Genomic DNA, 12,552 nt, shown 5'->3' on the forward strand with positions numbered 1-12,552 from the left:
AAACTGGAAGTCTTCCGACTAGCTTGGAAAGACAGTACTGTGCAGTACCGAAGAGCCCTCACTGCTGCTCGATCATCCTATTTTTCTAACTTAATTGAGGAGAATAAGAACAATACGAAATTCCTTTTTGATACTGTCGCAAAGCTAACTAAAAAGCAGCATTCCCCAAGTGAGGATGGCTTTCACTTTATTTGATAAATTCATGAACTTCTTTGAGGAAAAGATCATGATTATTAGAAAGCAAATTACGGACTCCTCTTTAAATCTGCGGATTCCTTCAAAGCTCAATTGTCCTGAGTCTGCACAACTCTGCCAGGACCTAGGATCAAGAGAGACGCTCAAGTGTTTTAGTACTATATCTCTTGACACAATGATGAAAATAATCATGGCCTCTAAACCTTCAAGCTGCATACTGGACCCTATTCCAACTAAACTACTGAAAGAGCTGCTTCCTGTGCTTGGTCCTCCTATGTTGAACATAACAAACGGCTCTCTATCCACCGGATGTGTACCAAACTCACTAAAAGTGGCAGTAATAAAGCCTCTCTTGAAAAAGCCAAACATTAACCCAAGAAAATATTAAAAAACTATCGGCCTATGTCGAATCTCCCATTCCTCTCAAATATTTTAGAAAAAGCTCTTCCTGAAGACAAACAATGTATACTAAATGCTTCAGTCTGGTTTTAGACTCCATCATAGCACTGAGACGGCACTTGTGAAGGTGGTAAATTACATTTTAATGGCATCGGACCGAGGCTCTGCATCTGTCCTCGTGCTCCTAGACCTTAGTGCTGCTTTTGATACCATCGATCACCACATTCTTTTGGAGAGATTGGAAACCCAAATTGGTCTACATGGACAAGTTCTGGCCTGGTTTAGATCTTATCTGTCGGAAAGATAAATCTTTGAATCAACTATTAAAGACTACCAGAACCCACTGGATTCTCCAATTACATTGAATAAACTACAGGACAAAATGCAAACCCTCCAACCCAAAAAGGCCCGTGGGGTTGATGGTATCATATTCAATAAAAAGATATCAGTTTGTCTCTGTGAATGGTTTGTCCTCTGACAAATCAACTGTAAATTTCGGTGTTCCTCAAGGTTCCGTTTTAGGACCACTATTGTTTTCACTATATATTTTACCTCTTGGGGATGTCATTCGGACATAATGTTAACTTTCACTGCTATGCAGATGACACACAGCTGTACATTTCAATGAAACATGGTAAAGCCCCAAAATTGCCCTTGCTAGAAGCATGTGTTTCAGACATAAGGAAGTGGATGGCTGCAAACTTTCTACTTTTAAACTCGGACAAAACAGAGATGCTTGTTCTAGGTCCCAAGAAACAAAGAGATCTTCTGTTGAATCTGACAATTAATCTTAATGGTTGTACAGTCGTCTCAAATAAAACTGTGAAGGACCTCGGCGTTACTCTGGACCCTGATCTCTCTTTTGAAGAACATATCAAGACCATTTCAAGGACAGCTTTTTTCCATCTACGTAACATTGCAAAAATCTGAAACTTTCTGTCCAAAAATGATGCAGAAAAATTAATCCATGCTTTTGTCACTTCTAGGTTAGACTACTGCAATGCTCTACTTTCTGGCTACCTGGATAAAGCACTAAATAAACTTCAGTTAGTGCTAAATACAGCTGCTAGAATCCTGACTAGAAACAAAATATTTGATCATATTACTCCAGTGCTAGCCTCCCTACACGGGCTTCCTGTTAAGGCAAGGGCTGATTTCAAGGTTTTACTGCTTACCTACAAAGCATTACATGGGCTTGCTCCTACCTATCTCTCTGATTTGGTCCTGCCGTACATACCTACACGTACGCTACGGTCACAAGACGCAGGCCTCCTAACTGTCCCTAGAATTTCTAAGCAAACAGCTGGAGGCAGGGCTTTCTCCTATAGAGCTCCATTATTATGGAATGGTCTGCCTACCCATGTGAGAGACGCAGACTTTGTCTCAACCTTTAAGTCTTTACTGAAGACTCATCTCTTCAGTGGGTCATATGATTGAGTGTAGTCTGGCCCAGGAATGGGAAGGTGAACGGAAAGGCTCTGGAGCAGCGAACCGCCCTTGCTGTGTCTGCCTGGCCGGTTCCCCTCTCTCCACTGGGATTCTCTGCCTCTAACCCTATTACAGGGGCTGAGTCACTGGCTTACTGGTGCTCTTCCATGCCGTCCCTAGGAAGGGTGTGTCACTTGAGTGGGTGGACTCAATGACGTGATCTTCCTGTCCGGGTTGGCGCCCCTCCCCCCCTTGGGTTGTGCCTTGGGTTGTGCCGTGGCGGAGATCTTTGTGGGCTATACTCGGCCTTGTCTCACAATGGTAAGTTGGTGGTTGAAGATATCCCTCTAGTGGTGTGGGGGCTGTGCTTTGGCAAAGTGGGTGGGGTTATATCCTGCCTGTTTGGCCCTAGAGGGATATCTGGGGTATCATCGGATGGGGCCACAGTGTCTGACCCCTCCTGTCTCAGCCTCCAGTACTTATGCTGCAGTAGTTTATGTGTCGGGGGGGTAGGGTCAGTTTGTTATATATATTGCACGCCCAATTTTTCAGTTTTTGATTTGTTAAAAAAGTTTGAAATATCCAATAAATGTCGTTCCACTTCATGATTGTGTCCCACTTGTTGTTGATTCTTCACAAAAAAATACAGTTTTATATCTTTATGTTTGAAGCCTGAAATGTGGCAAAAGGTCGCAAAGTTCAAGGGGGCCGAATACTTTCGCAAGGCACTGTATCTGGAGTACTTCTCCTGTCCTATCCGGTGTCCTGTGTGAATTCTCTCTCTCACGAGCCCTAGGACCATGCCTCAGGACTACCTGGCATGATGACACCTTGCTGTCCCCAGTCCACCTGGTCGTGCTGCTGCTCCAATTTCAACTGTTCTGCCTGCGGCTATGGAACCCTGACCTGTTCACCGGACGTGCTACCTGTCCCAGACCTGCTGTTTTCAACTCTCTAGAGACAGCAGGAGCGGTAGAGCTACTCTCAATGATCGGCTATGAAAAGCCAACTGACATTTACTCCTGAAGTGCTGACTTGCTGCACCCTCGACAACTACTGTGATTATTATTATTTGACCCTGCTGGTCATCTATGAACATTTGAACATCTTGGCCATGTTCTGTTATAATCTCCACCCGGCACAGCCAGAAGAGGACTGGCCACCCCACATAGCCTGGTTCCTCTCTAGGTTTCTTCCTAGGTTTTGGCCTTTCTAGGGAGTTTTTCCTAGCCACCGTGCTTGTACACCTGCATTGCTTGCTGTTTGGGGTTTTAGGCTGGGTTTCTGTACAACACTTTGAGATATCAGCTGATGTAAGAACGGCTATATAAATAAATATGATTTACATTACATAAGAGTACCTTGTAGTATAATAAGAGTGCCCTGTAGTATAATAAGAGTGCCCTGTAGTATAATAAGAGTGCCCTGTAGTATAATAAGAGTGCCCTGTAGTATAATAAGAGTGCCCTGTAGTATAATAAGAGTGCCCTGTAGTATAATAAGAGTGCCCTGTAGTATAATAAGAGTGCCTTGTAGTATAATAAGAGTGCCCTGTAGTATAATAAGAGTGCCCTGTAGTATAATAAGAGTGCCCTGTAGTATAATTATTAGAACGGCTATATAAATAAATGTGATTGATTGATTGATTAAGTGAAAAATAATAAAAAGTAACAATAAAATAATAATAAGACTATATACAGTTCAGTTTTGAGGTAATTTGTACATGTAGGTAGGGGTGAAGTGACTATGCATAGATAATAAACAGCGAGTAGCAGCAGGGTACAAGGAGGGGGGAGGAAGAGTTCAATGTAAATCGTCTGGTTTCATTGTTCATCAGACGTGGGTCTCGCCCTGTATCATTATAGATGAATTGTTCAGCAGACGTATGGCCTGTGGGTAGAAGCTTTTAAGGAGCCTTTTGGTCCTAGACTCCGGTACTGCTTGCTTGTGCGGTAGCAGAGAGAACAGTCTATGACTTGGGTGACTGGAGTCCCTGACAATTTTATGGGCTTTCCTCTGACACCGCCTATTATAAAGGTCCTGGGTGGCAGGAAGCTTGGTCCCAGTGGTGTACTGGGCCCTACGCACTACCCTCTGTAGCGCCTTACGGTTAGATGCTGAGCAGTTGCCATACCAGGCGGTGATCCAGGATGCTCTCAATGGTGCAGCTGTAGAACGTTTTTGAGGATCTGGGGACCCATGCCAAATCTCCTGAGGGGGAAAAGGTTTTGTTGTGCCCTCTTCAAAACTGTCTTGGTGTGTTTGGACCATGATAGTTCATTGGTGATGTGGACACCAAGGAACTTGAAACTCTCGACCCGCTCAACTACAGTCCTGTCAATGTTAATGTGGGCCTGTTCGGTGAATGTGGGTGTGTTTGGCCTCCTTTTCCTGTAGTCCATGATCAGCTCCTTTGTCTTGCTCACATTGAGGGAGAGGTTGTTGTCCTGGTACCACACTGCGTGTCTCAGACCTCCTCCCTATAGGCTGTCTCATCATTGTCGGTGATCAGACCTACCACTGTTGAACAAACTACAAAAACATATAAATGATGAAATACAAATCTTAGAATCAACTATTAAAGACCAGAACCCACTGAATTCCAGAACACACTGGATTCCAGAACACACTGGATTCCAGAACCCACTGGATTCCAGAACACACTGGATTCCAGAACCCACTGGATTCCAGAACCCACTGGATTCTCCAATTACACTGAATGAACTACAGGACAAAATGCAAACCCTCCAACCCAAAAAGGCCTGTGGGGTTGATGGTATCATATTCAATGAAATGATAAAATATACAGACAACAAATTCCATTTGGCAATACTTAAACTCTTTAACATCATCCTTAGCTCTGGCATCTTCTCCAATTTGGAACGTAGGACTGATCACCCCAATCCACAAAAGTGGAGACAAATTTGACCCCAATAACTACTGTGGTATATGTGTCAACAGCAACATTGGGGAAATCCTCTGCATTATCATTAACAGCAGACTCGTTTATTCCCTCAGCGAAAACAATGTACTGAGCAAATGTCGAATTGGCATTTTTACCAAATTACCGTACGACAGACCACGTATTCACCCTGCACCCCAATTGACAAACAAACAAACCAAAACAAAGGCAAAGTCTTCTCATGTTTAGTTGATTTCAAAAAAGCTTTCGACTCAATTTGGCATGAGGGCTTTACAAACTGATGGAAAGTGGCGTTGGGGGAAAAACAAGCTTTAAAAAATAAAAAAAATTTAAAAAAGCTTTTGACTCAATTTGATGAGGGTCTGCTAAACAAATTGATGGAAAGTGGTGTTGGGGGAAAAACATACACCATTATACACCATTATAAAATCCACAGACAACAAGACAGGGGTGCAGCTTAAGCCCCACCCTCTTCAACAACTGATGATCTGGTGCTTCTGTCTTCAACCAAGGAGGGCCTACAGCAGCACCTAGATCTTCTGCACAGATTCTGTCAGACCTGGGCCCTGACATTAAATCTCACTAAGACAAAAATAATGGTGTTCCGAAAAATATCCAGTTGCCAGGACCACAAATACAAATTCCATCTAGACACCGTTGCCCTAAAGCACATAGAAAACTATACAGTCAAAAGTTTTGAGAATGACACAAATATTAATTGCCTCAGTTTGTATGATGGCAATTTGCATATTCTCCAGAATGTTATGAAGAGTGAAAAAAAGTCCCTCTTCGTCATGAAAATAAACTGAATCCAAAAAAACATTTCCACTGCATTTCAGCCCTGCCACAAAAGGACCAGCTGACATCATGTCAGTGATTCTCTCGTAAACACAGGTGTGAGTGTTGACGAGGACAAGGCTGGAGATCACTCTGTCATGCTGATTGAGTTCAAATAACAGACTGGAAGCTTCAAAAGGAGGGTGGTGCTTGGAATCATTGTTGTTCCTCTGTCAATCATGGTTACCTGCAAGGAAACACATTGCTTTGCACACAAAGGGCTTCACAGGCAAGGATATTGCTGCCAGTAAGATTGCACCTAAATCAACCATTTATCGGATCATCAAGAACTTCAAGAAGAGCGGTTCAATTGTTGTGAAGAAGGCTTCAGGGCGCCCAAGGAAGTCCAGCAAGCGCCAGGACCGTCTCCTAAAGTTGATTCAGCTGCGGGATCGGGGCACCACCAGAACAGAGCTTGCTCAGGAATGGCAGCAGGCAGGTGTGAGTGCATCTGCACGCACAGTGAGGCGAAGGCTTATGGAGGATGGACTGGTGTCAAGAAGGGCAGCAAAGAAGCCACTTCTCTCCAGGAAAAACATCAGGGACAGACTGATATTCTGCAAAAGGTACAGGGATTGGACTGCTGGGGACTGGGGTAAAGTCATTTTCTCTGATGAATCCCCTTTCAGATTGTTTGGGGGCATCCGGAAAAAAGCTTGTCCGGAGAAGACAAGGTGAGCGCTACCATCAGTCCTGTGTCATGCCAACAGTAAAGCATCCTGAGACCATTCATGTGTGGGGTTGCTTCTCAGCCAAGGGAGTGGGCTCACTCACAATTTTGCCTAAGAACACAGCCATGAACAAAGAATGATACCAACACATCCTTCGAGAGCAACCTCTCCCAACCATCCAGGAACAGTTTGGTGACGAACAATGCCTTTACCAGCATGATGGGGCACCTTGCCATAAGGCAAAAGTGATAACTAAGTGGCTCGGGGAACAAAACATCGATATTTTGAGTCCATGGCCAGGAAACTCCCCAGACCTTAATCCTATTGAGAACTTGTGGTCAATCCTCAAGAGGCGGGTGGACAAACAAAAACACACAAATTCTGACAAACTCCAAGCATTGATTATGCAAGAATGGGCGGCCATCAGTCAGAATGTGGCCCAGAAGTTAATTGACAGCATGCCAGGACAGATTGCAGAGGTCTTGAAAAAGAAGGGTCAACACTGCAAATATACCAAGAAGGGCCTTCTATGCCATCAAAAGGAACGTAAAATTCGACATCACAATCAGGATCTGGCTAAAAATACTTGAATCAGTCATAGAGCCCATTGCCCTCTATGGTTGTGAGGCCTGGGGTCCGCTCACCAACCAAGAATTCACAAAATGGGACAAACACCAAATTGAGACTCTGCATGCAGAATTCTGCAAAAATATCCCCCCGTGTACAACGTAGAACACCAAATAATGCATGCAGAGCAGAATTAGGCCGATACCCGCTAATGATCAAAATCCAGGAAAGAGACGTTCAATTCTACAACCACCTAAAAGGAAGCGATTCCCAAACCTTCCATAACAAAGCCATCACCTACAGAGAGATGAACCTGGAGAAGAGTCCCCTAAGCAAGCTGGTTCTGGGGCTCTGTTCACAAACACAAACACAACCCACAGAGCCCCAGGACAGCAGCACAATTAGACCCAACCAAATCATGAGTCCAACCACTAACCCCCCTGTTATTACCACAGTCTAACCACTAACCCCGTTATTACCAGTCTAACCACTAACCCCCTGTTATTACCACAGTCTACATTGCGTGTTACCAGTGTATCCAGACAAGCTCATGGCGCTGCGGCTGCGTGCCAAGTAGGAGAGTGTGGGCTGTAGAACACGCTTGACCACTGTGTTTTGGCGCATGCCTAGGGAAACACACACACACACACACACACACACACACACACGTTAGTTGGAAAACATCAATATGCTTACACAAAGAGAGAAGTAAAGGTTCATCATGGTGCCAGGACAACATGACCCAGTCTGGGAGAGGAGGACAGGAGACTATCAGCAGGACAACATGACCCAGTCTGGGAGAGGAGGACAGGAGACTATCAGCAGGACAACATGACCCAGTCTGGGAGAGGAGGACAGGAGACTATCAGCAGGACAACATGACCCAGTCTGGGAGAGGAGGACAGGAGACTATCAGCAGGACAACATGACCGAGTCTGGGAGAGGAGGACAGGAGACTATCAGCAGGACAACATGACCCAGTCTGGGAGAGGAGGACAGGAGACTATCAGCAGGACAACATGACCCAGTCTGGGAGAGGAGGACAGGAGGCTATCAGCAGGACAACATGACCCAGTCTGGGAGAGGAGGACAGGAGACTATCACCAGAACAACATGACCCAGTCTGGGAGAGGAGGACAGGAGACTATCAGCAGGACAACATGACCCAGTCTGGGAGAGGAGGACAGGAGACTATCAGCAGGACAACATGACCCAGTCTGGGAGAGGAGGACAGGAGACTATCAGCAGGACAACATGACCCAGTCTGGGAGAGGAGGACAGGAGACTATCAGCAGGACAACATGACCCAGTCTGGGAGAGGAGGACAGGAGACTATCAGCAGGACAACATGACCCAGTCTGGGAGAGGAGGACAGGAGACTATCAGCAGGACAACATGACCCAGTCTGGGAGAGGAGGACAGGAGACTATCAGCAGGACAACATGACCCAGTCTGGGAGAGGAGGACAGGAGACTATCAGCAGGACAACATGACCCAGTCTGGGAGAGGAGGACAGGAGACTATCAGCAGGACAACATGACCCAGTCTGGGAGAGGAGGACAGGAGACTATCAGCAGGACAACATGAACCAGTCTGGGAGAGGAGGACAGGAGACTATCAGCAGGACAACATGACCCAGTCTGGGAGAGGAGGACAGGAGACTATCAGCAGGACAACATGACCCAGTCTGGGAGAGGAGGACAGGAGACTATCACCAGGACAACATGACCCAGTCTGGGAGAGGAGGACAGGAGACTATCAGCAGGACAACATGACCCAGTCTGGGAGAGGAGGACAGGAGACTATCAGCAGGACAACATGACCCAGTCTGGGAGAGGAGGACAGGAGACTATCAGCAGGACAACATGACCCAGTCTGGGAGACGAGGACAGGAGACTATCAGCAGGACAACATGACCCAGTCTGGGAGAGGAGGACAGGAGACTATCAGCAGGACAACATGACCCAGTCTGGGAGAGGAGGACAGGAGACTATCAGCAGGACAACATGACCCAGTCTGGGAGAGGAGGACAGGAGACTATCACCAGGACAACATGACCCAGTCTGGGAGAGGAGGACAGGAGACTATCAGCAGGACAACATGACCCAGTCTGGGAGAGGAGGACAGGAGACTATCAGCTAAGGACCAGGACAACATGACCCAGTATTTGTTTAGTTCATGGTTGACAAATCAAATCTGTGAAACACAGAATCATAATGCTAAATGTATCATACAGGGATGATTAGTGTAGAAAGTTCCATTATGTTGAAAACTTGTCAACAATGGACCAATGAAACAAATCCCAAAATATAGTTTTCGGGAGGAAACTTTCTTTATAGATGTCACAGATTTTTACAGACACTGTAGCGAGAGTGAGCTGGAGAATATGACAATGTGTGTGTGTTTACCTCTGTCAGGAGAATGTAAGAGTGTGGCAGAGGAGTAGGACAGTCTCTTGGTTATAACTGGATCAGCTGCATGTTTGGAAAGGTTCACGGTCGAAACAGACCGTCTGTCAGCATCTACAGACACACAGATACACAGACAGACTTCAGAGACAGCTGAGAGAGAGAGAGAGAGAGAGAGACAGCTGAGAGAGAGAGGGAGCTGAGAGAGAGAGAGCTGAGAGAGAGAGAGAGAGCTGAGAGAGAGAGAGAGCAGAGAGAGAGAGCTGAGAGAGAGAGAGACAGCTGAGAGAGAGAGACAGCTGAGAGAGAGAGAGAGAGCTGAGAGACATCTGAGAGAGAGACAGCTGAGAGAGAGAGAGAGAGAGAGAGACAGCTGAGAGAGAGAGAGACAGCTGAGAGAGAGAGAGAGACAGCTGAGAGAGAGAGAGAGAGAGACAGCTGAGAGAGAGAGGGACAGCTGAGAGAGAGAGGGACAGCTGAGAGAGAGAGAGAGAGCTGAGAGAGAGAGAGAGAGCTGAGAGAGAGAGAGAGCTGAGAGAGAGAGAGAGAGACAGCTGAGAGAGAGAGAGACAGCTGAGAGAGAGAGATACAGCTGAGAGAGAGACAGCTGAGAGAGAGACAGCTGAGAAAGAGAGACAGCTGAGAAAGAGAGAGAGAGAGACAGCTGAGAAAGAGAGAGAGAGAGAGAGCTGAGAGAGAGAGAGAGACAGCTGAGAGAGATAGACAGCTGGGAGAGAGAGAGAGAGACAGCTGAGAAAGAGAGAGAGAGACAGCTGAGAAAGAGAGAGAGAGACAGCTGAGAAAGAGAGAGAGAGAGCTGAGAGAGAGAGAGAGAGCTGAGAGAGAGAGACAGCTGAGAGAGAGAGACAGCTGAGAGAGAGAGACAGCTGAGAGAGAGAGAGTTGAGAGAGAGAGAGCTGAGAGAGATAGAGACAGCTGAGAGAGAGAGAGAGCTGAGAGAGAGACAGCTGAGAGAGAGAGACAGCTGAGAGAGAGAGAGAGACAGCTGAGAAAGAGAGAGAGACAGCTGAGAGAGAGAGAGAGAGACAGCTGAGAAAGAGAGAGAGAGAGCTGAGAGAGAGAGAGAGAGAGACAGCTGAGAGAGAGAGAGAGAGCTGAGAGAGAGAGAGACAGCTGAGAGAGAGAGAGAGACAGCTGAGAGAGAGAGACAGCTGAGAGAGAGAGAGAGCTGAGAGAGAGAGAGACAGCTGAGAGAGAGAGAGAGAGAGCTGAGAGAGAGAGACAGCTGAGAGAGAGACAGCTGAGAGAGAGAGAGAGACAGCTGAGAGAGAGAGAGAGAGACAGCTGAGAGAGAGAGAGACACAGCTGAGAGAGAGAGATATAGAGAGAGAGACAGCTGAGAGAGAGAGAGAGAGAGACAGCTGAGAGAGAGAGAGAGAGAGACAGCTGAGAGAGAGAGAGAGAGCTGAGAGAGAGAGAGAGAGCTGAGAGAGAGAGAGAGAGAGCTGAGAGAGAGAGAGAGAGAGCTGAGAGAGAGAGACAGCTGAGAGAGAGAGAGAGAGCTGAGAGAGAGAGCTGAGAGAGAGAGAGAGAGAGAAAGAGCTGAGAGAGAGAGCTGAGAGAGAGAGAGAGCTGAGAGAGAGAGAGGGAGCTGAGAGAGAGAGGGAGCTGAGAGAGAGAGAGCTGAGAGAGAGAGAGAGAGAGCTTAGAGAGAGAGAGCTGAGAGAGAGAGAGACAGCTGAGAGAGAGAGAGCTGAGAAAGAGAGAGAGACAGCTGAGAGAGAGAGCTGAGAAAGAGAGAGAGACAGCTGAGAGAGAGAGCTGAGAAAGAGAGAGAGACAGCTGAGAGAGAGAGCTGAGAAAGAGAGAGAGACAGCTGAGAGAGAGAGAGACACCTGAGAGAGAGAGAGAGCTGAGAGAGAGAGAGAGCTGAGAGAGAGAGACAGCTGAGAGAGAGAGAGACAGCTGAGAGAGAGAGAGAGAGAGGGAGAGCTGAGAGAGATAGCGATGGTTTGGTATAAGAACCTAGTGATAGCAATATAACCTAATGATGGCATTAAAACCGAGTGATTGCATTATAACCGAGTGACGGTTTAGCATTTTAACCTAGTGATGGCATTAGAACCTAGGGATGGCATTAGAACCTAGTGATGGTAAAGCATTAGAACCTATTGATGGCATTAGAACCTAGTGATGGCATTAGAACCTAGTGATGGCATTAGAACCTATTGAAGGCATTAGAACCTAGTGATGGTATAGTATTAGAACCTAGTGATGGTATAGTGTTAGAACCTAGTGATGGTATAGTATTAGAACCTAGTGATGGTATAGCATTAGAACATAGTGATGGCATTAGAACCTATTGATGGCATTAGAACCTAGCAATGGCATTAGAACCTATTGATGGCATTAGAACCTAGTGATGGTATAGTATTAGAACCTAGTGATGGTATAGTATTAGAACCTAGTGATGGTATAGCATTAGAACCTATTGATGGTATAGTATTAGAACCTAGTGATGGTATAGTGTTAGAACCTAGTGATGATATAGTGTTAGAACCTTGTGATGGCATAGTATTAGAACCTAGTGATGGTATAGTATTAGAACCTAGTGATGGCATTAGAACCTAGTGATGGTATAGTATTAGAACCTAGTGATGGTATAGTGTTAGAACCTAGGGATGGCATTAGAACCTAGTGATGGTATAGTATTAGAACATAGTGATGGTTTAGTATTAGAACATAGTGATGGTATAGCGTTAGAACCTAGTGATGGTATAGCATTAGAACCTAGTGATGGTTTAGTATTAGAACATAGTGATGGTTTAGTATTAGAACCTAGTGATGGTATAGTGTTAGAACCTAGTGATGGTATAGTGTTAGAACCTAGTGATGGTATAGTATTATAACCTAGTGATGGTATAGTATTATAACCTAGTGATGGTATAGTATTATAACCTATTGATGGTATAGTATTAGAACCTAGTGATGGTATAGTATTAGAACCTAGTGATGGTATAGTATTAGAACCTAGTGATGGCATTAGAACCTAGTGATGGTATAGTATTAGAACATAGTGATGGTTTAGTATTAGAACATAGTGATGGTATAGTATTAGAACCTAGTGATGGTATAGTATTAGAACCTAGTGATGGTATAGTGT

General features: G+C 45.6%; 1 protein-coding gene across 1 annotated transcript in view; it reads right to left on the reverse strand.

The window, feature by feature from the left end:
- Positions 1–12,552, reverse strand: part of LOC139402750 (ensconsin-like) — a 63,872-nt gene that overhangs the window by 5,218 nt on the left and 46,102 nt on the right. The window contains exons 7-8 of the mRNA XM_071146667.1: positions 9,429–9,542; positions 7,551–7,646 (exon numbers count right to left, since the gene is read on the reverse strand). Of these exons, the coding sequence (XP_071002768.1) occupies positions 7,551–7,646; positions 9,429–9,542 (210 nt within the window). The remainder of the gene's footprint in view (positions 1–7,550; positions 7,647–9,428; positions 9,543–12,552) is intronic.

Source organism: Oncorhynchus clarkii, unplaced genomic scaffold (genome assembly GCF_045791955.1).
Source record: "Oncorhynchus clarkii lewisi isolate Uvic-CL-2024 unplaced genomic scaffold, UVic_Ocla_1.0 unplaced_contig_6721_pilon_pilon, whole genome shotgun sequence".
Lineage (NCBI taxonomy): Eukaryota > Metazoa > Chordata > Actinopteri > Salmoniformes > Salmonidae > Oncorhynchus > Oncorhynchus clarkii.